The sequence below is a fragment of the Homarus americanus genome, unplaced genomic scaffold, assembly GCF_018991925.1.
Source record: "Homarus americanus isolate GMGI-L3 unplaced genomic scaffold, GMGI_Hamer_2.0 scaffold22250, whole genome shotgun sequence".
Classification (NCBI taxonomy): Eukaryota; Metazoa; Arthropoda; class Malacostraca; order Decapoda; family Nephropidae; genus Homarus; species Homarus americanus.
In genome coordinates, this window is record NW_024741189.1 from 10,049,055 (window position 1) to 10,075,090 (window position 26,036).

Consider the following 26,036-nt stretch of genomic DNA (forward strand, 5'->3'; position numbering starts at 1 on the left):
CTCTCTGAAATGTTAATGCCTTGAAATCATTTGCATTTTGATAGTCCAGATATTTAACATTATTTTAGATAATAACAGGTCTGCTTACCAATTGTGAACACATTGTTTGAATTTTCCATGAACCAATCAGCTATTAGTATAGAAGAGGGGCGTGGCATACGGGCCAGGTTAGCATGGAAAGAGTATATGTACCTCTACACAAAAGCAATCTATTATTCATAACTATCTACGTATATAATATCATGTAAATTAATGAGCAGGGTCTCATCATAAAAGGAAGCATTAGCATCAATTTTAATTTTAAGATTCACATGCTATGAGCAAAAGTTTCAAATGCATATGATACAGAGGTCTCATGGTAGTTAAATGACATACTGTAGGTTACAGACTCAGATTTATCAACAATCAGGATAATAATCTCCAACATACAATTACACAGAGGAATAAGGTAAACACTCGCTCAACATCACTGAGAGCAGCCACACAAAAAATGTCCTTATAGAAACATGAGCAGCAGCAGCAGCAACAGTAGCCAACTTTGTTAATTAAAGCAAGCAATTACTGTATTGCAGTATCTTTTTAATGGAATGACATAGATGATATGGCAAGGGATATAACAGTTTAGAAAACACAATCTGGCATGAAATGTGAAAGCTTTGTAAATTCTGCTATATAATTTCACATTTGCTTAGTACTTTTGGGGAGCATTAATGCAAAATGTGATGTGCTACTGGTTGTTTTGCCTCCCTGTATGATAAAGATAAAATGTTCATGTTATGACATGAATTGCATAGATCAGAATTTAGTAAGCACTGCTGAGGAAAATTAACTTGCTACTGTAGAACAGAAATACTGGTCAACTAGGCCCCAACCCTATTATTAGTACTGATCTCCAATGTTAATGGCCATAATTCTTTATGGTTAGATCAAGGCCTTTTAGGTTTGGGGCATATTTGTCCTGAAAACCTCTAATAGACCAGATTAACATAGGAACTATCAATACCAAAAAATCACTTAAATATTCTCTGGATCAAAAGTTAATTTGAAAAATAATTAGTTCTCTTTCCAACACAACCTATAGAGGGCCAACTTCATGATTAATACATTGAAATTAAATATACTGTGAAGAACAATTCCAAAATGTGCATTTCATATTAATATCAAAGATGCATAACTGATACAATTTGAAGGGAATTTATAGCATCATCAATGTCAACTCCATAGAAACTCACATTCAAACGAGATTGGTTGAAAGCCTACCGACATGTTCTTTACTTGTGAGAACAAGAGTGCAGTTACAAAGTTCATACATATACTGTACTGTACTACTCTATAAATATATATATATATATATATATATTGAGAGCTCTGGAAATGAACTCCTCTTTTTAGAGCTGGCTAATGTTTTGTGTCACCTTATTTGTGTGCTCACAACTGATTAAATATCAATAGGTACAAACTATCCTTTATAATTTTATTTTTTACCTGGATCTGATTTCCAAGGAACTAACGGAAGTTTTCCTTTAGTTCTTTGGCAAGTTTTATCTCATTCTACACCAGATAGATCACCCATAAAAGTATTTCAATTATATGTTAATCTTACATTTATACTAGTGATGTAGTCGAGACCACAAACAAGGCCATTCACAATTTTAGCCTTTGTGGATCACATTAAGATCAGCCTCAATTGCTCACCTGAAGATTTCGTCCTCACCTTAGCCAGCCAGAAGTTTAACCTCCACGAAACTATCTCAGTGGCTAATCTTCAGGTGATCCATAAAAGCTAAAATTGTAACGTGTTGTTTATGGCCTTGAATATATCACTGATTTCTACTAATTTATTGAACAAGTCATAATGACCAACTATAACAGCTCTAATTCCTTTACCATTTACTTCATAATTCCTCTGAAGCTCAGCCTGATCATTATTCACACCCCTGGTCCCATTCTCCTTGTAAACCAAACGTGAAATGCATATGGCCCTTTTTAATTCCCCGACAAAATGATTAGTACAATGTGATGAACAAAAAGCTTCCCTGTATTCTTAAACATTCTTGATAATCATTTGCTTCAGATTTGAGGTATGAAGCCACCACTATTAAACCTCCTACAACAGGAAGACAGTTTCCCAACATATCTAACAATGTGAAGCACTGGTATCACCCCTCCTTGACAACCCAAAAGAGAAGCTTAGTGCAAAAATATCAGTACTGCTGTACATTACCCTTTTTTCTTTTTTTCTCTCTCTTTCTTTTTAGGAAATTCACATGAGATCTCCACAAATCATCTTTTTTAGTGGAAGTTCAAAATGAAATGGAACTGTTTTCCCTGTAATCTAAATACAAACTGAATAATGTGACCATGGAATGATACAAGAAAGCAACTGAGCAAAATAACTCAATCATGAAGGTCATCATCAGATCTTACAGATAGGGGAAAGTGTTGTAAACTAATAGCAAGGTATCACAACTCTCCACATAAAAAACTTGCAAAAGTGGGAACAAAAAGAACAGAAGGGGAATAAATGGAAAAGAAAAAAGAAATATGAAGTTGGGGACAACAGAAAATAAATAATGATGAGATAAAAGGTGAGGTAGGTAGAGAAAAATATTAGCAAGTCTAATTTTCAAATACTTTGGACACAAGGAAACAAAACTTTTCAAGTTGGGACACTGTTGTAAAACTTTCATTTAACTTATGGAAAAGTCAATTCTAAGGGATCTTGAGCAATGCAAAATACCCTGTAATTAATTTCTTCATCTGATTATGGGGAGCAACACTGCCACCTCTGCCTCCTTACCCCTTCCCCCAACTAATACCCCAAAAATTATTAATCAATATTGAATACATCATAATGTCTACAAAATGTGGCTCATCTGACAAGAATGACATCTGTAATGTCACCAGAGTTTCTTAGACTCCATGAGAAAAATTAAAGTGGATCCCATAAGCAGGACTGCTTGTTAAGACTCCAAGTAATTCAAATCATATTAAGTAAAAGTTACATTGTGCTGACTGGAGTTACAACACAGTGCACCTGACCTAGCAGAAAATACTATCTAGATCCTAAATGCCTCATCATGCAGCCTGGCAATATAACATGTTATGTTTCATAACTACTAAGCAAATTATTTAAATTTATTGACAATATCAATAAATATATCTGTTCATTACAGTACACTTATGTATCAACATCAAACTTTGACATTCAAATCTGTTATTGACATTCAAGTCTTGAATATGATCCATCCAATTTTAAACATTATGAAATAACTACAGCGAAAAGCAAAATACCAGTACTGTACTGTCAATTACTAAAGAATGATTTAAAAAGCCTTACTTTCAAACTATAGGAGTTCAACATGAGTTACTTTTGTGGCTCTGTGGATAGAAATCAGTATTCTGTTCCCCTCCATACACACTGTAGCAGATCATACTGGACTTTTCTAATAGCCTCGCATCTCCTTGCCTTTCAATTTTCCAAAATTTTTGACATTGATGGAACAAAAAATAAAATTTTTTGACAGTCTCAAGAGGAATGAGTCAAGGGGGCTTAGATCAGGCAGAGTCGACCAAGGAATGGGACCCTACTGTAAATCCCACGCTGCAAGAAATCTGTAACTGTCTACTACAGATCTCATAAATAATTCTTTATTAGTATATCTTACTTTTCACTGTATATTTGTTATTTATTTATGATAAATATTTGAAATAGGGAAGATCATTAATTTTATAATCACCTGATATAAGCATCTTCCTTTTACATAGTTCTGTGCCTCCCACAGACTGTGAACATCTGGTATCTAGGCCACCAAAAATTTAACCAAATACTTTACGAATACTACAAGAAGATAGGGCATAAGGAATAAAATAAAGGGAAAAGGAGGAAGGGAAAAAAGAGAAGATGCTTTTTACATGGTTTACTAACATTAGCCCCTAAGTTTGACCTTAAAGAGAGAGAGAGAGAGAGAGAGAGAGAGAGAGAAAATCATGGATAGCAAGACCCAGTAAACAAGAGTTGACATTATAAAGGATGAAAAATTAATTACTAGTAATAATTACCCGGGATAAACAACAGAAACCTCTAAACAACCAACATTACAGTTCACTTGAACATTAATTGTATTCTAATATGATTAGTAAAAAATACTGTACATTATAAAACACTACTCCAGAGATCCTTGGTTTGTCTAAACAACATTTCAATAATTTCAGCAAGGATAACAGGGATCACCACAGAACAATTCAAGGGCATTCAATAAGGTACATTGTTGATACTGTACTGTAAAATTAATTGTGAGAAAAAGGGCAAAAATTTGTCAAACAATCACATATATCTACACACATGATTGTTTGACTAATTTTTGCCATATATATATATATATATATATATATATATATATATATATATATATATATATATATATATATATATATATATATATATATATATATATATATATATATATATATATATATATATATATGCTGATAACCACAAGGAAAGAAGAAAACACGAAGTTCCCAAGCGCTTTCGTGTAATTCACATCTTCAGGGGTGAGTACAGACTAGAGAGAGAAATACAAATCAAGGTATATATATACAGAGGAGGGTGAGACCAGGTCCACAATGGTCAGGTATTAGGTAATGACCCTACTAATCTTTAAATAGCACACAACGGTTGGTGGTCAGGTCAGATGGTCAGGTGACCCGGCCTTCTCACCTGGTCACAAATCTTCTTAATTACAAAATTGTCCAGCTTGTACATGCCGTTACTCAAATTCATGTTGAATGCTTCGGTATGTTTAATAAGACTAGATTCTATGATGTTCCTACTATCAATTGAATTACATGGTAATATTGAGGAGGCATTATCCCAGTCAATGCAATGCTTGTTATCCCTCAAATGAACAAACAGAGCATTGGATTCCTGGCCTGTCCTAACACTGTATTTGTGTTGTTTAATTCTAGTTGCAAGATCTTTACCTGTCTGGCCTAAGTAAAACATATTACATTCCTTGCAAGGAACTTTATAAATGCAACCAATTGTGTTGTTGGGGGAGTTCTTGATTAACATTTGTTTAACAGTGCAGAGTTTTTAAATGCCACATTGACGTTCCAGGTTTTTAGTTGTGAAGGAATGTGAGAAACTTTTGTGAAATGGTAAGATTAAGATACTGTATTCTTATGGTCATGGGTGGGCTTGGGATCAGTTCTATAAAAAGGTTTCTTAGTAATGTTTAGGCATTTGTCTATGAAAGATCTAGGGTATTTAAGGTTTGAGCCAATATTATATATATATTTGTATTCCTCATCGATGAATTCCGGACTGCAAATTCTCAAGGCACGTAAAAACATTGTTGAAAATACTGACTGTTTGACTTTATTATGGTGGGCAGAATAATAATGAATGTATGAACACACATTAGTTGGTTTTCTATAGGTACTGAACTTAAAAGTGTTACCTATTCTGTGTATCAGACAGTCTAGGAATGGCAATTTACAGTCTTGCTCTAATTCCACAGTGAATTTGATCGAGGGGGCTAAGTTGTTAAGTTGTGGCAGGAAAGCTTTTAGGTCCTCATTACATGGCCAGAGACATAATACATCATCAACATATCTAAACCAGACTGCTGAGGGTGGTAAAATATTACTTAATAGTTTCTTTTCAAAGAATTCCATATATAGGTTGCTTAATACAGGTGAGAGTGGATTACCCATGGCCATACCAAATTTTTGAGCATAATATTCTCCATTGAATTCGAATTTGCAATCCTTAATACATAGTTTGATGAGTTCGATGAAGTCGTCTTTCGAGACGGGCAGTGAAATATCATCCAGGGAATCTATGAGGAACTCTAGTAAATCATCAACTCACCCTCCTCTGTATATATACACCTTGATTTGTATTTCTCTCTCTAGTCTGTACTCGCCCCTGAAGATGTGAATTACACGAAAGCGCTTGGGAACTTCGTGTTTTCTTCTTTCCTTGTGGTTATCAGCATATATATATATATATATATATATATATATATATATATATATATATATATATATATATATATATATATATATATATATATATATATATATATATATATATATATATATATATATATATTTTATAAGCAAAAACATGTACCAAGAAATTTTGCAAAAATAATAATAATAATAATACCCTGTACTACTACTAATAAAATCCATATTATATGTGAAGTGTTGCTGATAAATTTCATGTGACCCAAAAAATTCAAGCATATTGGGACAAAAATAGTGTGTTGCTGGCCTGAACACTTGAAGCCCATGGTGATCCCAGAATGAGCATACTGTACTAGTTCAGCACAGTAGTTAAAAACACTAATGTAGATGCAAAATTCTGTGAAAATATTTCCATTTAAGAAAGACTTCCACATGTAATGTGTTGGAAAGGTCTGACCATTTCACCATGAGAATATAAGGCATTGTGACAGATGGAAGAATGAAAAATAAAATTTACTCCATTTCAACATACTGTAAGTTCCTTATTGCTCTACACATTACACTGTCAACCTTATCTACTTTAAATGGCTGGTAGCTAATTGATATTAAAAAATATAGACAATGGTAACTTCTATCGAGTAAAAAAAGGACAATCTCCCAATTTCACAAACGTTTACTCATTGTGTTTGTGCCTAATGAATCCCCAATGGGGAAGGATCACAGGACCCACCTTACTAAGATTCCTTTCTAACATCCCAATTTATTAGTGAATGAAAAGGTTGACTAAGTTATTACCCACAAGTTTCCCTCATTAAGCAATAAAGGTTGTCTTTTCACAGTCAAACTGGTTTAAGTTCTTCTACTTTATCTTGACAACTGATATACCATTAATGAAAGATTCAAAGAAAATTTATTAATATGCAAAATACAATTTATTGAACTAATGAAATATACTGTTAACCTATTATATAAGTACATAGTTGCCAATGGCCAGTAGCTGGTAGCAATTTTGCTTTACAGTACAATACATCAGTCATAAAAATGATGTAGGGAAAGCCCACCTCCCAGGAAAATGTGCCCCAGACTCTGAGACTATTTCAACCTACATACAAGACTGTATGTTAACCAAAAAGTTATGCCAGTGACAGAATGACGAAGAACGTGTAATAGATACACTGATGACCTCTAGAAAAAGTACTGTATACAAAGGTATCATTGAGTGGAGTATGTGATAATTATTTTTCCTTTGTTAGGATATGATAAAAAGCATACAGGGAGAGGAATCTATAACATTCATAAGTTTGTGTGTAGGTTTACCTGACTACAGTATATGATAAAAATGATATACAAGTACAGTATAGGTTGGAGCTATGTTGGTCAAAAAGTGACTATGTCAATTAAGATTCTCGGTTTCTGGCCGTCTTGAATGCACCCCCAACCTTACTAATTCTTACTCTATTTTGCAACATAAAAATTTCAAGTGTATATTCATTCCTTAATGTATATAAACATTCTTGTAACTATAAAGTCTTAACAGTGGTTTCTTTATTCTTTACCATAGATGAGGGTAGTGCTGAGTCATATTTATTGCACAAATTTGCCAGAATAATTGCCATTACAGATAATCCTTTTTTATTGCAAATTTGCCCATCACAATTTAATTTTTGACCAAAACATTCAATAATTGAAGAAAAGAAAATTGTACTGATTTTTTAGGAAAAAAAATCACACCTTACACATAAATTAATTACAGCTGAGAAGCAATCACCAAGAACCTTCTAGTTGCACAAAGAAACATTTTCACTCTACTGAGCAACCCCCCAGTACATGGTATGGATGACGATGGTAGTCTGTTGCACACTATTCAATAAATTACCAATTAACACAACTTATATAATTCTTTAATACAATCATACATTTATTACATGTTTTTTTTTTTCAATGTCATAATACTGGTATAATATAAGTGGGTGTAGATGGTGGTGTAGGGTGGCAGATGGTACATGGCCATGAGAGGGAGAATGTGCATGCACCTCTCAATTGTGTTTTATACAGTATATATTTCATATAGTAAATTTGTACTATAAGTACAGTACAGTACTATAATTCATGTATTTTTATCGATTTACAAGTTTTCTGTATTTAAAATTACATGAAATACTATACCCCATTCCTAGCCAGGAATGCATCTCTATCTCAATATTGCTTTTCGTGGGAAATTTGTTTCACATATCCAAATTTTGCACATTATAAGGGTCTTCAGGAATAAAACTCTTGCAATAAATGAGGAGTACCTGTAATGACTTGAGTGTGTCACTTTGAGTATCTAATTGCTAATGACAAACAGCATGCACGCAGAGCAACCCCGGATAGAGATTTGGTGAGATACATCACAGAAACTAACGAAAATACACAAATACGTACTTCCATATTACAGCTCGGTAGTGTTCATTATCCAGATGATTAGATTTTACCTAACGCTGTAGAATAAAATTATAAATAAAAATTCAAGAAAACTGAAATTTACTATAAAAATGTTACACCACAAACAACCAATAATTGGTCACGAGTCCCTGTGTTGGTGAGAATATAATAATGGGAGGAGAAGGAGAGCCTGAAGGAAGAAGAGGCAAAGCAAAAAATCTGGTATAAAAGTATCATGTCCTCCACCATATGCACTGTAATTCAACAAATGGCATTTTGTATTGACCTGATAGATGTCTAACAATGAGAAAGAATTAGGAATGTAGTATCAACTCGCAACAATGAAGATGCTTAACTGAATGCTTTGCAGAGTGTACATGTGGTGCCAGGATTTCTGTATAAGTACTGTACTCTGCAGTAACTGGTACTGTATTCTTACTATGCTAGACATAATCAGGGATCATCACAGCATAAAATTAAAAGATGATGGCATCAGATGGAGTGTAGTATTGTGACAGTGTATGCAAAATAGTTTAAACAATCAGTCAATATACTTGGGTATTACCAATGTAATCAAAAGTAACTTTATAATCAACAAATCTGCATGTTGCATTAAACAAAATCTAACTGCATTATGAATTCTGAAGCACAGCAAACAAGAATCTTAATGTGACACAAACTATTCAACTATGGTGAGATGAGAATCAAGCATGATAAACCCAAATGCTTAATCCCCAGGTGGTGATCCCTGACAATGGAATTTTTTATAAATAAATTTCCAGTGATTCCAAAATATAACCAATAGTAGCTTCTTAACTACATCCCCATTCACTAAACAATCAATATGATAGTAAAACTCTGTATAATATGAGAAACTCTTAAACACAATAACAAAATAGAGATTACACAAAAATTGTCAACAAGTAATACAACAAAGATCTTTTTATCAAAGGTGTAGAAAACACAAACCTACTTCATCCTAAGTTTCACACATCTGCTCTCAATAACTTGTTAAGCAACTTCCTCCACGGAACTTGTAAAAATACGACTAAAAAAGACACGAGTGCACAAGTTTTAATTCACTTTCAGCAGAATACCTGTTGAAACTCTTAATAAAAAACTAACCCCTGGAATACTACAATTGATATAGTGCTCACAATTATGCCAACTGTTCATGAACCAAAATATTAGAGAAGTCAGATCTTTACTATGGTAATAAAAAGGCCTCAAGAATATAAATTTACAAACCTACAATTCTGGGACAAAATAGTTATGAAAAAATTAACTGGGAAATTTGCTATTCAGTGAAGAACAAATCAGAAATAATGCCAAGTTAATTCACATTTGCTCCATACCTGGGAAGTTTTTTACTGCAAAATGTAATGAGCTACTGACAATTTCACCTCTGACAAAATATGCTTAAATGCACTCCAAAAATAGAGCAAGAAAGTAAAGATTTTATTGATTAGAAACATGTAATGGAACAACACATCTGAACCACACACAAATAAATACAGTATTTACCCTTTCTGACCACATGTTTTAAATACAAGTAATACTGGCATCATTCATGTGTGAGCCAGCTCAGCCATGTGGTATAGAAGAGTTTAAGCCAATTAAGACCATATGAATCAATATACTGTTCCTGCAGCATCTTTCTTAACTTGAGGTTAGAAGTCTCACTCTACATCTCACAAACAACTCATCACTCACCTACCTGTCCTGTGCACCTGTTCCCTATTTTGACAAAATTTGATAATTTAAAAAAATAAAATTTTATTAAAGTTCTTTCATTTAATTTTCACTTTTGTATTGATTTGTTATTTTCACTTTTTTTCCTAGTACTGAGTTAGTTACTCTAAAGAAAAGTTTGGATATTCATCAAAATCTCTTGCCTTTACTGTTTGACCAGCTGTTACAACCCCAGGTTACTGGGCATAGATATAGGACCTGCAGGCTGCTGAGCCATCAAACCAACCATGGGCATCATATTGGCAGGCATAGTAGGCACAGTGGCAGGTATACCCATGGGTATTCTGGCACCTGGCAACACAGCACCATGCATCAACCCAGGCATCACAGGCAAAGTCACTGCACTACCATTCATAGAAGGGGCCACTGTGGGTTGAGATGGCTGCTGTGGAGGCATCATCCTTCCACCTGTCATTTGACTTATCATCATACCTGCAACATGAGTTGTGCATTTACTATAGTCAATGTCTCTCTGGTTCAATATGTCACCAATACTTATATGCCTACATTCTACACAAAATTTACCCTAGCCTCAACATGCCTCTAATTGAGTGTTAACAATTCACTACTCCTTTTATATTTATCCTCAGAAATCCCAATAAGCAACAGACAGCATCATTTCAAATCTCAAACCAAACAATTGGCCAAGGGATTAAGAGATACCCAAAAATAGAAAAAAGAATTGAATGATGCAAGAGATATGTTTGGTACAGTATTAGGTTTTAAATTGAATTATACGAGAACCTTCTAAAAAAAAAGTAGTAGTACAGTTGGGGGGGGGTGTACTATATAACAACAGTAATAATAATTCCCAAAACATTACTCAACTTGATGACAGTTCTAACTTACTTGGATGAGGCTGCGTGGCCATGGGTGGAACTGTAGGTGTCACGGTTTGGAGCTGGTTCATAGATGGCGCTGGCATTTTCTTCATTGTACCGAGGGTTAAGTTATCTAGACTGATGTCAACCCCACTATTGGCCCATGTGCCTCTTGACTGCAGAAGGACATACAGTATTATAAATAACATGATACTGCCCAGTGAGCAAACACTGATTCTCCATTCGATGTCAAATGTTTTCTGTAACTGCTATAACAGATGAGTTCTGCTACAATTTAAAAATAATAATAATAATTACAGGTTTGACCTCTCTAGTCTACCACTCTATAGTCTGGCAGGTTTTGAATCTGCCGCTATTAGTTTGTGGAGTGGCCACCAGGGTGGCATTAGCAGCATGATGATTGAAAGTTTGTTTACATTTGCAGTTCATTTCTTACATTCAGTAGTTTATACTTTAACCTCTCTAGTATTTGCCTATTTTACCCCTAAGTACTGTATGTCTTCCAAGAGACCATGAGATAGTGGACAGCAATTGTTCAAACTCAAGGTGACTCATGGAACAATAGAACTTGTAGTATTGTCACCCACACATGGGTTATGTACAGTAAATACAGTAAATATTTAATGCTTCTCCAAGAAATGAAACATTAATGACAGATTTAATGTTCTTACACTAAAGGTGATGAGGATATGTGATAGTACCATAAGTACAGTAGCGAGCCAACCAGTGAGGAATAAAAAAAAAAAAAAATCTTAAGAATACTTTTCCTCACTTCAACACTAATTCCATCATGTCAAAAAGTGAATGATGCAGTGGTGGCATGTGCTAGCAGACGTCATGCCTGCTCGTGCTGCCATCTACTTAAGGTGGGGGAAACTATGTTTTCATCTGAATATCAACCATCTTCTTTTAATATACAGGCAATTCCCAAGTTACGACCATCAAACTTTCGATCATCAGCACTTACGAATGGGATCCCAATACATTCACAGCAAATTTGTTTTAATTAAAATCCCATTTTTTACATTGTTTTCATTATTCTATATTGTTTAACATGACTTTATTTACAGTGGAATTAACCTTGTTCTGGCTTCGAACAAATAGACTTACAATCAGGGTCCAGGAACGTATCCCTTTCATGAGTCAGACTGCCTGTACAGTACAGTTTTTATTTATTAAACCTTTAAAACTTATTTCACGAAACAAAGTAATAAAAGTACTTAATGCTTTTCCAAGAAATGAAAAATTAAAGACATATTTAATGCTTTTCTTACACTAGAGATCACAGAAACGAATTAAAGAAGACAGAAATTATCAGGGTTGTGAACTGTTGTACTGTACAGTAATAACCTGCAAGAGAATGTTCTTACAGTACGAGTTATGAAATGTCATACAATATTAAACTATAGTAAACTGCCACAGAATGTTGTAAGAGTTGTGAACTGCTGTAATAATCTGCATAAGCACAAATGGTATATATGGTTGCCTCATAAAGGTACAGTGCACTTGTATTGTCGGCAGTGCGCTCTCCCTTTTCAAAACGTTCATCACATATTTTCAACTTTACTGAAATTTATTTTATTTTTCTCTTGCTAACAGCATCGCAAGCAGGCTGGTGTGACAAGTTGACGATGCCTTAACATGTGGCTTGGATTAACTGGGGACTGCCTGTGATATTTCCTGTTTTGTTTTATATGAGTTTTTATGACAAAACAATAAACACGGACTGTTTTATGTCACAGTATTTATGTTATAGAGAGATTTGGCAAGCCTCGGGGTCAGGCACATGTATAGGTTGGGGGTTCTCGGGGGCAAACTCCTGTGGTTCGGCACACCTCTGGTCCCGAGGGTACTGGATTAGAGAAGTTGGACCTGTCCTAATATCATTAATGAAAACCTTGGTCAAGTTCTTACATACCTGTGCATTTAAGGACATATTTCCTGTAGTCATCACTGGCATGGACATTGGACCTTGTGACATCATTAAATCTGCAATTAAAATTCTTTGTTACAAAATAGTGAGAGTAAGAATACTCCACCCATAGTATACTGTATAGTCTGATAATAGGGGAATGTTTGTTACACAAATGACTTAACATCTAGGAATTTTACATCACTTAAGTTTGTACTTCCTAGAACACAGATAGTACAAGTTGCATCTCATAATTTACACAAGGAAAATTGCTGTATGACAGGTTCCTTTACGACAAACAACTTATACTGTATATAATGATTTCATGGAGAAAAAGATATATTAGGTAGGCTTTGTTTTATTTCATACAAAGCCTGTTCATTTGTGTTTGTTAAGCAACGTGAACCTCCATTGGGGATTGCCTGTGCCAACAATGTGGTTGGAGTAGCCTAGGATTGCTTTTGTTGTCCTTGTGGTGCAGTGTGTAGCGATCTTTGTTCACACGCAGAGGTCCAGGGTTTGATTCCCGACTAGTGAGGTACTGTTTGTATATGGAAGTTTGCATGCTGTATGGTCTGATGAGATATACAGTAATATCTTCGTTAGCCGGAATTCCTCAAACCTGAAACTCTCCGATAGCCGGAATTGAAATTTTCTCGGAAAATTGTTCCCAAAGCCGGAATCTTCCGGAAAATTCCGGCTTTGGGAACGATTTTCTGAGGGGCAAATTTTCCGGAAAATTCCGAGAAGTTTTTTCCAGATACAGTACCTCAAAAATTCCGGGGGTGGGGGAAATTTTCCAGGTTTGAGAGTCATCTCATTACCCAGAAATCTCTCATTCCCGGAAGTGCTCTGCACCAATTGTTCCGCCTAACAGGGATATCACTGTATATGTAGCCTCGTATTTCCTAGCTAGATTCGGTAAAACGCGACTCCGACCACATTGTTGGCACGGGCAATCCCCAATGGAGGTTCAAGTTGCTTAATGAACACGAATGAACAGGCTTTGTATGAAATAAAACAAAGCCTAGGATTGCTTTTGTTGTCCTTGTGGCGCGGTGGTAGTGATCCCTGTTCACACGCAGAAGTCCAGGGTTCGATTCTTGATTAGTAAGGTGTGAGTGTGTGTATATATCCTTTAAAAATGTTGCGCCATTTTCGATATTCCCATGCGGTGCGGCAAACAGACGCCACCCTTTCCCACCTCAGACACCCGCTGCTCCAGGAAGCCTCAGTTCCACACGTGCCTACCGTACTGTGAACGCTACTGTGATTACCTCTTCTGTTTGTCCTCCCACGTGCATTCCACATGGCTCCGGACATAAGTCAGCCTCATCAAAGGCAAATATTACTAGCAAAGACTCTAAAGTGACCAAGAGATCAAGAATAGTGATGACCTTAACAGAAAAAATTTTATTGGACAAGCTCAGAGGTGGTATGAGCTATGGCTCGAGATGTAGTGAAGACTGACAACTCATTTGTGTCTTTGTCAGAATACAAGTCTTCAAGTGAAGGAATGTGGGTGGAAGAGGACTGACTGACTGGCTGGCTGGCTGGCTGGCTGGCTGGCTGGCTGGCTGGCTGGCTGGCTGGCTGGCTGGCGTGACTGCGGGCAGACGCCGGGACAGCAGAGATTGATTTTGCCGCTTACAGCGGCTACTTTATAAGTGCACCCCACACTCATCCTGTGAGCGGTAGCGCAAAAGGATTACTGATTAGAGTTTACAACGGGTCATAATAATTAACCCCCGTGGTTAGGATATTATGGCACTGAATGTTACACAGTATTTCAATTACATTATTTGTTTAGTTCTATACATAGAGGGTAACTTATTCACAAATGCGTGAGTACAGGCGTGTGAGGCAGTATGTCTGGCTGCACACTTTGTTATTCACATTTGCGTGAGAAGTATTCAAGCACATTGTGTATTTGGTTCTATACATGAGAACTGATATAGTTACTAAGTGCAAAAAAAGTGGATACATCTTAATATGTCGGCTATCTTGCCATTAGAGATTAAGTGTTGTGCCATTTCACACACACTGTGCTTGGACCTGTCCCTAAAAGGTCCTATCTTCACAGTCGAGGACGTAGTGTTCAAGTGTGTGGCCATATGCCCAAAACAGCACAGATAAACAAGGCGATCAGTAGACAACTTTCTTACAGGTAAATACTGTAGATGAAGGTTTAAGGACATCCACTCGACTTCTAACACTGTAATGAGGTAGGGAAAGTACAAAATACACCCTCTGAAGGGCAATACAACAGCTTGGCTTATGGAAGCCAATTTTTTTCTTGGCTTGGCTTTGGTTTTGAAACCAGAGACATGGCACCAGCTTCAGCTTCAAAGCCACGGGCCTGGCTTAGGATTTTATTCTCTACACAGACACATTGACCATATTGTGACGTCACAGCTGAGGAAATCCACGACTTTTCTGTTCACACAATGACCCGACCTCCTAAGAAAGCCCCGGACTATGCTACAGCTTCAGTGCCATCACAGCTGATCCCAACTATTTCTATTGGTCAATTTTCACAATGACCTGACCTGAACCTCAGACAAGTACCACTCTGCCTCCTCACCCCCAGGTGCTGACTGACAACACTTTGAAAATAAGGCCCCACAAAAAATTACAACCACTTATTCACACACATTAGTACTGCATGTAGAGCTAAAACTTATAATAACTACCTTTAGAAACTCATTGAACTGCTTAATGAGACTGTTTGTTGTTATCCGAGGCAGGGGAGTGGTGTTAGTGCCCCCTGTCCCCACACTACGCTGCTTCCCCAGCACCACCACCAACTGATCTTTCAGTCTCAAAGCCAGTAAAGTCGAGTGGTAAATCATCTAACAGATTACACACAGGTAAATCTTGAACATTATCATCAACAGTGCCATCACAGATAAGTGAGTAGGTTACACCACACCACCTGTTCACACGCTCTGATCAAAACAAACCACCCCGCTCGCTGACGTCATCAAGTTGGCCGCCCAGAGTGACTATCAACATGTGCTACTGATCGTTATGGTGTTGAAATGTATCATTAATATGAAACTCGTGAAAATAAAGTATGTACTGTAATTAATAAAATAAAATCAAGTCTGCTTATCTCAAAGCCTTGCTCATTGGCATGGATTTGTTGTGATTGATGGAAAGTTGACTTCCAAGACTTACAGAAATGTGCCACAGAACATAATCATAACAAAATACTGTACTGTACATTTTTTATATCGTTTCAGAACACACAATGCTTTTTACAGAACTGATGTGCTGGGACTGCCCTATTAGTACATATGACCTAACAGCAGTGGCGTGTCGTGAAAAAATGCTAGGGTAAGCAAATGACGCTTTCTTACTTGTAAAGTCACGAGATCTAAAAGAATTCTTTAGTAGATCACATACAGACTGTATGTGATCTACTAAAGAATTCTTTTAGATCTCGTGACTTTACAAGTAAGAAAGCGTCATTTGCTTACCCTAGCATTTTCTCATGACACGCCACTGCCTAACAGGCTAACCCCATAACACTAACATTATTGTTGTCCCCAATGTCACTAGCTGTCATAAGGAGGAGAATGATAATGACCCGAGTTGACAAGCATTGGCCCCGACTTCACTGTCGGGTATCGCCAGGGGAGGGGGATGTCAGGCCCGGCAATATCTTACCGGTCTCTGATGATAACCTGAGTTGATAAGTGTCGCTGACATGCAAGAAAGTTGACCCTAACTGACCTCACTGTCAGGATTAAAACTAACACTGAATGTTGACCTCAGTTCACCTTTCACTCAGAATGATTATTATTAACCCTTAAAGGGTGGCGGAAAGCATTTAATGTTTAAGTTTTTTGCGCCATTGTTTGGGTCTGTTTGTGGTTGTGTTTTTGTTTGGTTACTATGACGACACTGGTGGCTCACTCCAGAGCCTGAAAAACATGTACTCCCAGTTCAGCTTGTGAATTCATCACGAAATTGCTATTTCTTGTTTATGGCTAGATATGAATTTGTAGAAAAAAAATCCCAATTAAGACGCATTCTAAAGGTATTTTAACAATATTATCTGATGCAATTTGCCTCATTTTCTATGTAGCAAACTATACACCGTCCTGGCGGACAGCATGTGTAAATATACCCACCCTTTAAGGGTTAAACTGGAAACAGATTTTTTATTTATTTTTTTAAATTTGACAGGTTTCCAATTTCTTCTTCAGAATTATATGAATTGTAAGGGGGATGTATTCTTCCCATCCCCCCAAAGATCTTTTCTACACCACTTGACTTTGCTGCAACTTAGAGTATCTTATGTATTTCCATTAACATGCAAGGTAATACAGTACATTACAGTCTATTATATAAATATTGGTGTTAAAGTTTTGTGTAGCTTTCGAGATCCTTGGCTTTGGCTTCATAGTATTTTAAATATCTGGCTTTGTTACTTTCCAATAAGTTAGGGCCCCAAGCCTGTACAGTACTACAGTGACTTATACTTAAGCTAGCTTGCCTAGTACACCTATAGATAAGAAAGAAGAAAACAATTAGTAGTGTGACCAGAGGTGGTTATATACCATACACTTAAAAGTACTGTAGGTTGTAGAATGCTTGAAGAATGTGAGAGTAAATGGCATATCATAGGTGACAAGTGGGAGGAGTGAAGGTGGTGAATGGTGGTGAGGTTCAAATGATACAAACTTGCATGGAGTGATAAGGCATGAAGTGTTATGACTAGGGTTAAAATAGGGAAGGGGGGGGGAAGTTGGTTGTTGATGAGGCAAATTAAATTTGATTGTACTGTGTCTATGTCTAACAGTGATAAATTAGAAAGTAGAGAGCCACTTTACACCTGCTTGCCTTCTAGAGAATAAAAATAACTCAGATAAAGTTTTCAGCTTTCCTTACAGTGCTGTATCAACAAAGTTATAATATGTGTACAGTAATATCTCCGTTAGCCGGAATCCCTCAAACCCGGAACTCTCCGATAGCCTGAATTTAAAATTTCTTGGAAAATCATTCCTAAAGCTGGAATTTTCCGGAAAATTACGGCTTTGGGAACGATTTTCCGAGGGGCACATTTTCCGGATAATTTTTAGAAAATTTCCCGAAACCCGGAAATTCCGGGGATGAGGGATATTTTTCCAGGTTCGAGAGATGATGTAATGGGCAATTTCTGGAACTTCGAGAAAATTTTCCTATACCCGGAAAATTCCGGGGATGAGGGATATTTTCCTGTGTTCGAGAGATGATGTAATGGGCAATTTCTGGAACTTCCGAGAAAATTTTTCCGTTACCCAGAAAATTCCGGAGATGAGGGATATCTTCTGGCTTTGAGAGTCGTATCGTTCACCGGAAATCTCTCATTCCCGGAAGTGGTTCGCACCAATTGTTCCGGCTAACGGGGATAACACTGTAGTAGTATAAAAATTTGGAAAATTCTTATATGGATGACTAATGTCATCAAGATCATTTAGTATTCACTACACTTGTTCAACCTTTCCAACTATGTTATTTTTTTTTTTTTAACACAAGTGCAAGTCTGACAGGCATGACAATTCAGTGCAACATTTTGGTATGGGACAAAAAATTCATGAAAGTGAAAAAGAAAAGCATTTATTTATATAGTTTTACGAATTCAGAAATAACAGTACAGTACTGTGTACTTTAAAGACACCTGTACCTGGTATAGGTACAACTGTAAGTGAAGGTACATAGATTTCAAGAACATGAGAATACATTAACAATACTCAGAACCACTGCACATCCTTCATATCATCTTGTAGACATGAAAGTGACATGCGCAGATCTGTGCATTTGCTATACCTAATGTCCAGGACTACCTAAGTGATGGCATAGATTTGTGGCTCTTTTATGAAACGAGTAAGTTATAAAGGGCATTTTCCCAGAAAACTTGTCAAAACAGGAACATTGCTTCTCACTGTGTTTTAAAAAGATCCACCCACAACTTCCTCGCTGAAGCATGTACAGTATTGAGCTTCATTCCACACTACTGTACAGTACTTTTGATTTTCCAAGTCTCATCTTGGACTTATTATCGATGAGAAAGAAGTCTCAACCAATCTTAGTTCGAAATGCAATGCACAGGCTGGTATCTACCTTTCCAGTGCAGTATTTACTTTACTCACTACCAATTCTGTGATGAAATCAACCTTCCATGCCTATACCCTAGTATTAGGTGAGTTAAGTCATCATTTATCTAGAACCAATGACCTCCCCTCCTGCTCACTCTTTCATGCAGGGTGGCCAGAATCAAGAGCAATTATACAAATATACTTTATTCATTCTTCCTGTTGTAAAGAATTCACTCTCCTCTAGTACTTGTGTTATTCAAACAGCTAAATCATACATTATACTTAGTATCATTAATCCTTCCACATTAGGTTTATTTGAGATTATGAGGGGTTAAATATATACTGTATATTCAGCACCTCTATAGCTAAAAGTTATCATTGTCCTGTACTGTGGATAATTACTATTAAGGTAGCACCCATCAATCCAGGACCTACAGTAGCAGCAGTCACCTATAATGACAGCACACTGACATACTGTATCCACACATCTATATGCTTTCACTCAGTACATTCAAATAGGTAGACTACTCACAATGTTTTCTAAATCTTTAGGAGTAAAAAAAAATATAAGAGGATTTAACGAGGCCGGGGATAAATAGGATTACTGTACAGTTAACGAAATACAAATCATTCAACAAATGAAAAAATGCCAGTGGCTTACGAATGACCATAAGGAGATAGATTAACTATGATTGGATAGATAATTTTTCTTCTATAATGTAAACTTTTATTTGCTCCGGAAACAATATAAAATGCGCCTGACTGTTGGGACTCTCAAACTCCTGAATTTGTAAATATTTAGTTTTCTGATCAAAATCACTACCCTCTTATGAACTTCTCCTTGAATCCATGAAACCTTTTAAAGATGAAATTCCTGAGGTATTTTATAGCCGAGTTTTGTGATGCACAGCTATTAAACAGAATATCCTTTTAAAAATCACACACAGTATTTAATATTAATTACAAAAATCAATTCACCTTGCCAGAAAAACACAATAAGCAAAAAAAAAGTAAAAACCCAAGATGCAACAATGGTTTTATAAACAAGGTAAGCAAATACTTTGTGGGTTTAAACATCACAGCCATCACCCCTCCGTGGATTACACTATGGGTTGCATGGGGAGCAAGGAAGGTTGTGTACGTATGTGCGATCTGACAACTTCCACTATTGGCAGCGCGTGCTACAAGTGCTGCCAACAAGACACTGCATCTTAGAGATGCAGAATATGCACCCTTGCTCTTCATATTTCTTATTTTATAGTTTCACATTTTCTTTATTTCTAAGTCACATTAGAGTACTATTGAAATTATTTTTCCACAATGTTTATACTGTACTTTCATTATATCTACATTAACATCTCTCACAAACCACAGTTGACTGGCATGTCAGCCAGCTGACTTCCGGTATGCGTCTCAGAAAATGGGACTTCTTTAATAATTATTCTACTCTATAAAAATGATGTGGCTTAGAAATAAAGGAAACATAATTTAAACTATAAAATAAGAAAACTGAAGTGCGTGGGTGTGTATGTGTAAGAAGTTACCGTGTGTGTAGGTGGTGGGATATAACCATGTTGCTGACTCGCTACCCCAGCTGCCACATTTGTTGTTACTTGTAATAAAACTATAAAAGTTGTCAAAAAATCATTACAATACCGGGTACTCTAATGTGGCTTAGAAAATATCACATAAAACAAGAAAATGAAGAGCATGGGAGTGTATGTGTGAGAAGTGAATGTGCAAGGAGGCGGTTCTAGCTAAGGCCTTGGCTACAACTATGTGGGCCGCATCGCCAGCCTAGCTGCTTAGTATATTGTTACTTGTAATGAAACTATAAAAGTTGTGAAAAAATCATTACAATACTCTGTGGCTTAGAAACATTGAAAATATAATAAAAAATTATAAAATACGAAAAATAAAGAGCATATGTGGGAAGTAAATGTGTTATAGTGAGAGTTTACTTCATTTTTGGCAATTTTGTCTTCCCAGAGGTGAACATCGTGTTTTTGGTGTTCCGGGGGCTTTCATTAAACTAACCCCTGCGTTGTTTAAGGGATACGTGTCACATACTTCACTACAAATGACAAAATGAGCCTACTACACAAAACCTAGTCTCTATGAATGGCCACACATTATTCTTTAAAATAAATTTAGTTTAACTGGTTTACATTATTGTCATAAAAAATGATTTAAGCTTGATCTGTATTTATAGAACTACAGAACCTATGTGTGCCTATCTTACATTTTTGTATGTTCAAACTTTTGCATAATGTTCTGGCAAAGTGATTAATTGTTTCCAAGTAAAAATCAAGACAATACTATGCATAGCTTTGGTATAAAATTTTGTATTGCAGATGTACACCAGTATGTTGAATGCTTATTCTTTAAAACACATTGCCCTAATATGCTGAAACCAAAGAAGCAGCATCAGCTACGCATCCACAATGTTGACAAATAGGTTGACGTCTCAGCACAAATACAATGATAGTTATTTTCTTTTATACTGTAATATACAGTACTTGGTCATAGAGAGAGAACTTTAAACTTGCATTTCAATTCCATGTCTAATACGAAATAACAGCAAATATAAACAGTACAGTGATGTAGTTAGACTAGAAGATAGCATTTATCACTGTATTTTGTGACTAAACATACCTTTGTATCTAAATCTTTGATATCTAACAATTAAATGTGCATTAATACATATCAAACATATAGTAAGGTCTAAATATTGATCCTTGGGCTCCTACTAGATATTTCAAATAGCATAAGTCCAGCACAGCTACATGTGAATCCAACTGTAACTACAGTGTACAAAAGAGTAATGGTGGGGAGCAATTCAAAAGTCTGTTACCCAGTACCCCTGTCCAATTCGAATGTGATTTTTTTTTTTAAACGTGCCAATTTTTTTAGACTCCTGGATAATTAATTTCTGGATTTGGAAGGTTTTGGTCCCCCACGTGTATTTGTATCTCTGTATTAAAATATTTTATTTGCAGCACTGTGGGAAAAGACTCGAAAATAATAGCAACATTTACATAGAGCTTTTACGGTATGTACAAATACCATAGCTGCAATAACAAACTATTTTACAAAAGGTAGCCATATTAATATTTTCATATAGCTAAATAATTACTTACAATGACGCCAAATAAAATTTAAGACTGGCTGATACATACAAATTTTCAACAAAGGGTCTGAAAGTGCAAAGCAATACTAAACATAATCCGTTGACATTTGTAGTAAAGGTATGGTTGACTTTCAAGATTCTAACAATATTAAATCTTAAACAAGATTTAAATTCAAGTAATACAAATGTGTATCCAAACAGGGATTTTCTCTGATAGCCACTGTGCCTGATAGTAACCAAATGGACCAGCCACTTTTCAAATGGATAGCCAACAGTTTGACACAAGATTAATACTCCCAGATTTCTTCTGCACTGTGGCATATACATATTTTTTCTTCACCAGTGGGAAGTTTGCCTTGTATCTGGCAAACTGATGAATAATAGTTTGAACTTAAATATGATTGACTTATCATCAACACCAAGAAGGAAATCCTATCTGTTGAGCAAAGCATCTGTCTAACTTTAATGCCAATTTCGCTGCAAGAAGTTGACACCTTTTGTCTTTTTCCTCTCGTAAAGTAACAGATAGCCACTCTTTCAGCTCTACCAACTCTCCTGGAATTAAGGACAGTAATACTGAGTCAGGAACACACTCTAAGCCAGAACCAAGAGCCTCTAAACAGGCACCACGAACACTCGAGTCACCGTGTACACGTAGTGACCATGTTAATTCCAATAGGCATGCAGCCATCTTCAGTGTTATTTCACACTGTCCAGTAACTTTAACAATCAGGCCGAGGGTCTTCAGGAGATCACACAAGAGGAAGCGATCACTGTCCAACAGGTCAAGATAAGGTCGTGGTTCAGTAATGCCCTGGACAAGTGGAAAAAAAAAGCAGCCAGCCACATTTTTCATTTCATTTCTTGTCACTACTCTTTTGTCTTTGTTAACAGTTGCAGAACCATCCAACATCTTAATTGCATCTGTTCCTGAGAGCCTTAGTGCAGCTGTGCTAAGTGTTTGTAGGATGTCTATCCTCTGTTTAATATTATAGTTCCTTTCATAAAACTCACCAGCAAGATACAATGCACACTCACTCGGGTATGATACTGTCAGAGCAGTGAGTGTGTTTGAACGATTTTCCTCAAAGTTTTCAGTGTTGTATTTATCTTCTAAAAATAAAACCACTTTCGTCAACTCTAGTGCTAGTTCAGAGTCCATTATCTTAGACTCTTGGCATACAATCTTCTCTGAAACCTTTAAGGCTGCTGCAACCTTTTCTGCTTCATCCTCAATTAAGTACTCAAGCACTTCTTGAGAGTATGATGGTTCCTTAACCTTCAATAAAGGAGTATCACCCGACATGTCATATGGTTGGTAATCATCATCATCACTGTCAAGCTCCTCAGAATCATCAACTGACAATTTCTGTTCACCAGGAATTTCAAAAGTTTCATTTCCAGCAGAACTCTTTTCATTTTCCGCTTTCACATTTTCTGAAACAATACATGTTTTCTTGAAACTATTGATACTCTCACCTTTCTTGATCATACCAATATCTTCTAATTCCTTTCTAAATTCCTTCATCCATAAAATATTTTCACCCTTTTCCAGAGTACCATCATCATTTTCTAATGCTGTTTCAGAATTTGTATTTTTTGTGTCATCTTTCCCAAGACACATTAAGTGTTTCAAATTAAGAGTTAGTTCATTATCCTTATACTCAAATTTGAGACTTGGACCATCAGCATGTAGAACTTTTGTTAACTCTTCAGCTACAACCATTCCAATAAGCTTCATCTGATGATCTGGGCAGTCAAGATGGTTAGCAACTCCATGTAGCATTTTCTGAAGAGATTCATGCTTACAATGATCAACATCAGCTGTAGTGAAGTGAGCAAGACAAGACATAATACCCCTTGTAATATGGACATGATACTCAAAGGATGTATGAGTCATGATGCTTTTGTCACACCAAGTATCTAACAACTGTAGCAATGCTGTTCTCAAAACCTGGTGGCTACTCTGTGATGCTGCTAAGTATCCAACAATGGCAGGAACTGATGTAACTTTAGGAAGGTGCTTTGTTATGAGGAACTTCTGTGTAAGAAGATATTTCGTCTTTGGGGAAACTATGCCAGAATCTCCCAGCAATATATAGAGAGTTTTGTGGTCAACTTCCATTTTCAGTAAAGTTACAATGAGCCTTTCTCTGACCATATCTGGGATATGTTGGAATAATCTGTGTGAGACTCTCTGAACTATGGGATTTTCCCTTGACCAAATTTTTAACCAATGTACAAGAGGAGTCAGGACAGCTTCTGTATCACTGACATAACATAACTGACCCAGAAGTTTACCAATGGCTTCAACACTCCCTGAAACGTCATGACTGAGTCCATCAGCTACACAATACACTGCCTGAAGGATATTATAAGCTACAACCTTGCAATAAATTCTTGGCAAAAGTGTCTCAGGGGCTTTATTCTGGAGTTTATTGGCAATCCTTTCTGGCAAGGTGATGAGATGTCTCACAGTTTCATCCCACATGGCTCTTTCTCGTTCATGTCTCAAAAACAGTGAACAGTGTCTGAGAAGACAGTGTAGAAAGCAATCTGATAATATAATTCTCTCCAATAAATTCACTGCAACTCTGGCTTTCTCCAACTTTGCCCCACTCACTATCATTAACAATGCATTGACATCTTCCTCTAAATAACAAGCTTCAAGGAGATTGTAAAATAAATCTCGGCAATTTTCATTTTTCTTGAGGATGCCGTTATCTACAAAATTTTCTATCAGCAAAGTAAGAGTTGGGCTGCAAAGATGGCGGAAGAATACCTGAGCCTCTTGAGTGGGTTGGTCCATGCCGGCGTACTGCTGTGGAGTCAACTGTCCAGGTAGCCAGTGAACAACTGTCTCCAGAGAAGACACAATCACTGCAGGACTTGGCTCACACTTGGTGAGCTCCTCCTTCATAATTTTAATATTTTTTTTCTGACTAATTAGTATGTCTTCCACTTTCTGGGGTTTATCCTCATTTGCTTCTTTATTCTTTGCTTCATCTTCATCTTTCATATTGCCATCATCTTGTTTCTCAGTATCAAACTTGTTTCCTGGTCTTCTTGATACTGAAAATTAGAAATAACACTATTTTGGCCAGTAAATTTCAAATTATAATATAACTAAACATGCCATTACTCAAAATGTTCAAATGGTTGAGATGAGCTAATTATGAAAATCCTTGGAATTTGCAAAATCAATTGCATTCCTATCAAGTACTTTATACGATTAAAGTTTTTTTTTCTAAGAATAAACTTTATGATACAACCAAAAAAAGTAAAGGTATTTTGCTGTCACTTTCTATGCTTGTCCTGCTTCCTTCTCTATTCTTATTCACCCTTCTTTGAGGTTTCTGTAACCCTTGGGGGAGGAATAAAGATAATAGCTAGCCCAGACACATTCCAAGTCTCCCCTTTACTTTTGCAAGCCCCCCTCCCCCCTTTTTATTATGATTTAGTGTGGTGACAATTAACAGGAAATACATTTTCCCATCACTACCCATCATTCATTCTCTCTAAATGCAACAAGTGTATTGTATTCTGCTATGGTATTCCCCATCCACAACTTCCCCAACTCCAAATGTTGCAAGCCCTTTCCCACAATACTGCAAGGTGGCCTAAACCAAGAGGTAACATTAAATTTTGGGGGTGGTATCCCTAGCTTGATATTTCTGCTAAAAAAAGGAAACCAAGTCTTTCACAATATTGTACCTCTAAATAAAAAAATTGGTAAAAAAAAGCCTCCACCAACAAAATCATCAAACCATAATAAGGTATTACCTGGTAGTGGTAACATACATCCCCAAACCAAAATATCTTAGTCAGATCTTGGGGATAAGCAGGACTATCAAGCAACTAATTACTGTGTTCTGCTGATATTCATCACTCCTTAATCTCAAGGCCCCACA

At 36.3% G+C, this 26,036-nt stretch overlaps 1 protein-coding gene across 1 annotated transcript in view; it reads right to left on the reverse strand.

The window, feature by feature from the left end:
• Window positions 1–18,496: 18,496 nt before the first annotated feature.
• Window positions 18,497–26,036, reverse strand: part of LOC121875759 — a 42,194-nt gene continuing 34,654 nt past the window's right edge. The window contains exon 12 of the mRNA XM_042380443.1: window positions 18,497–25,197. Within this exon, the coding sequence (XP_042236377.1) occupies window positions 22,538–25,197 (2,660 nt within the window). The 3' untranslated portion in view covers window positions 18,497–22,537. The remainder of the gene's footprint in view (window positions 25,198–26,036) is intronic.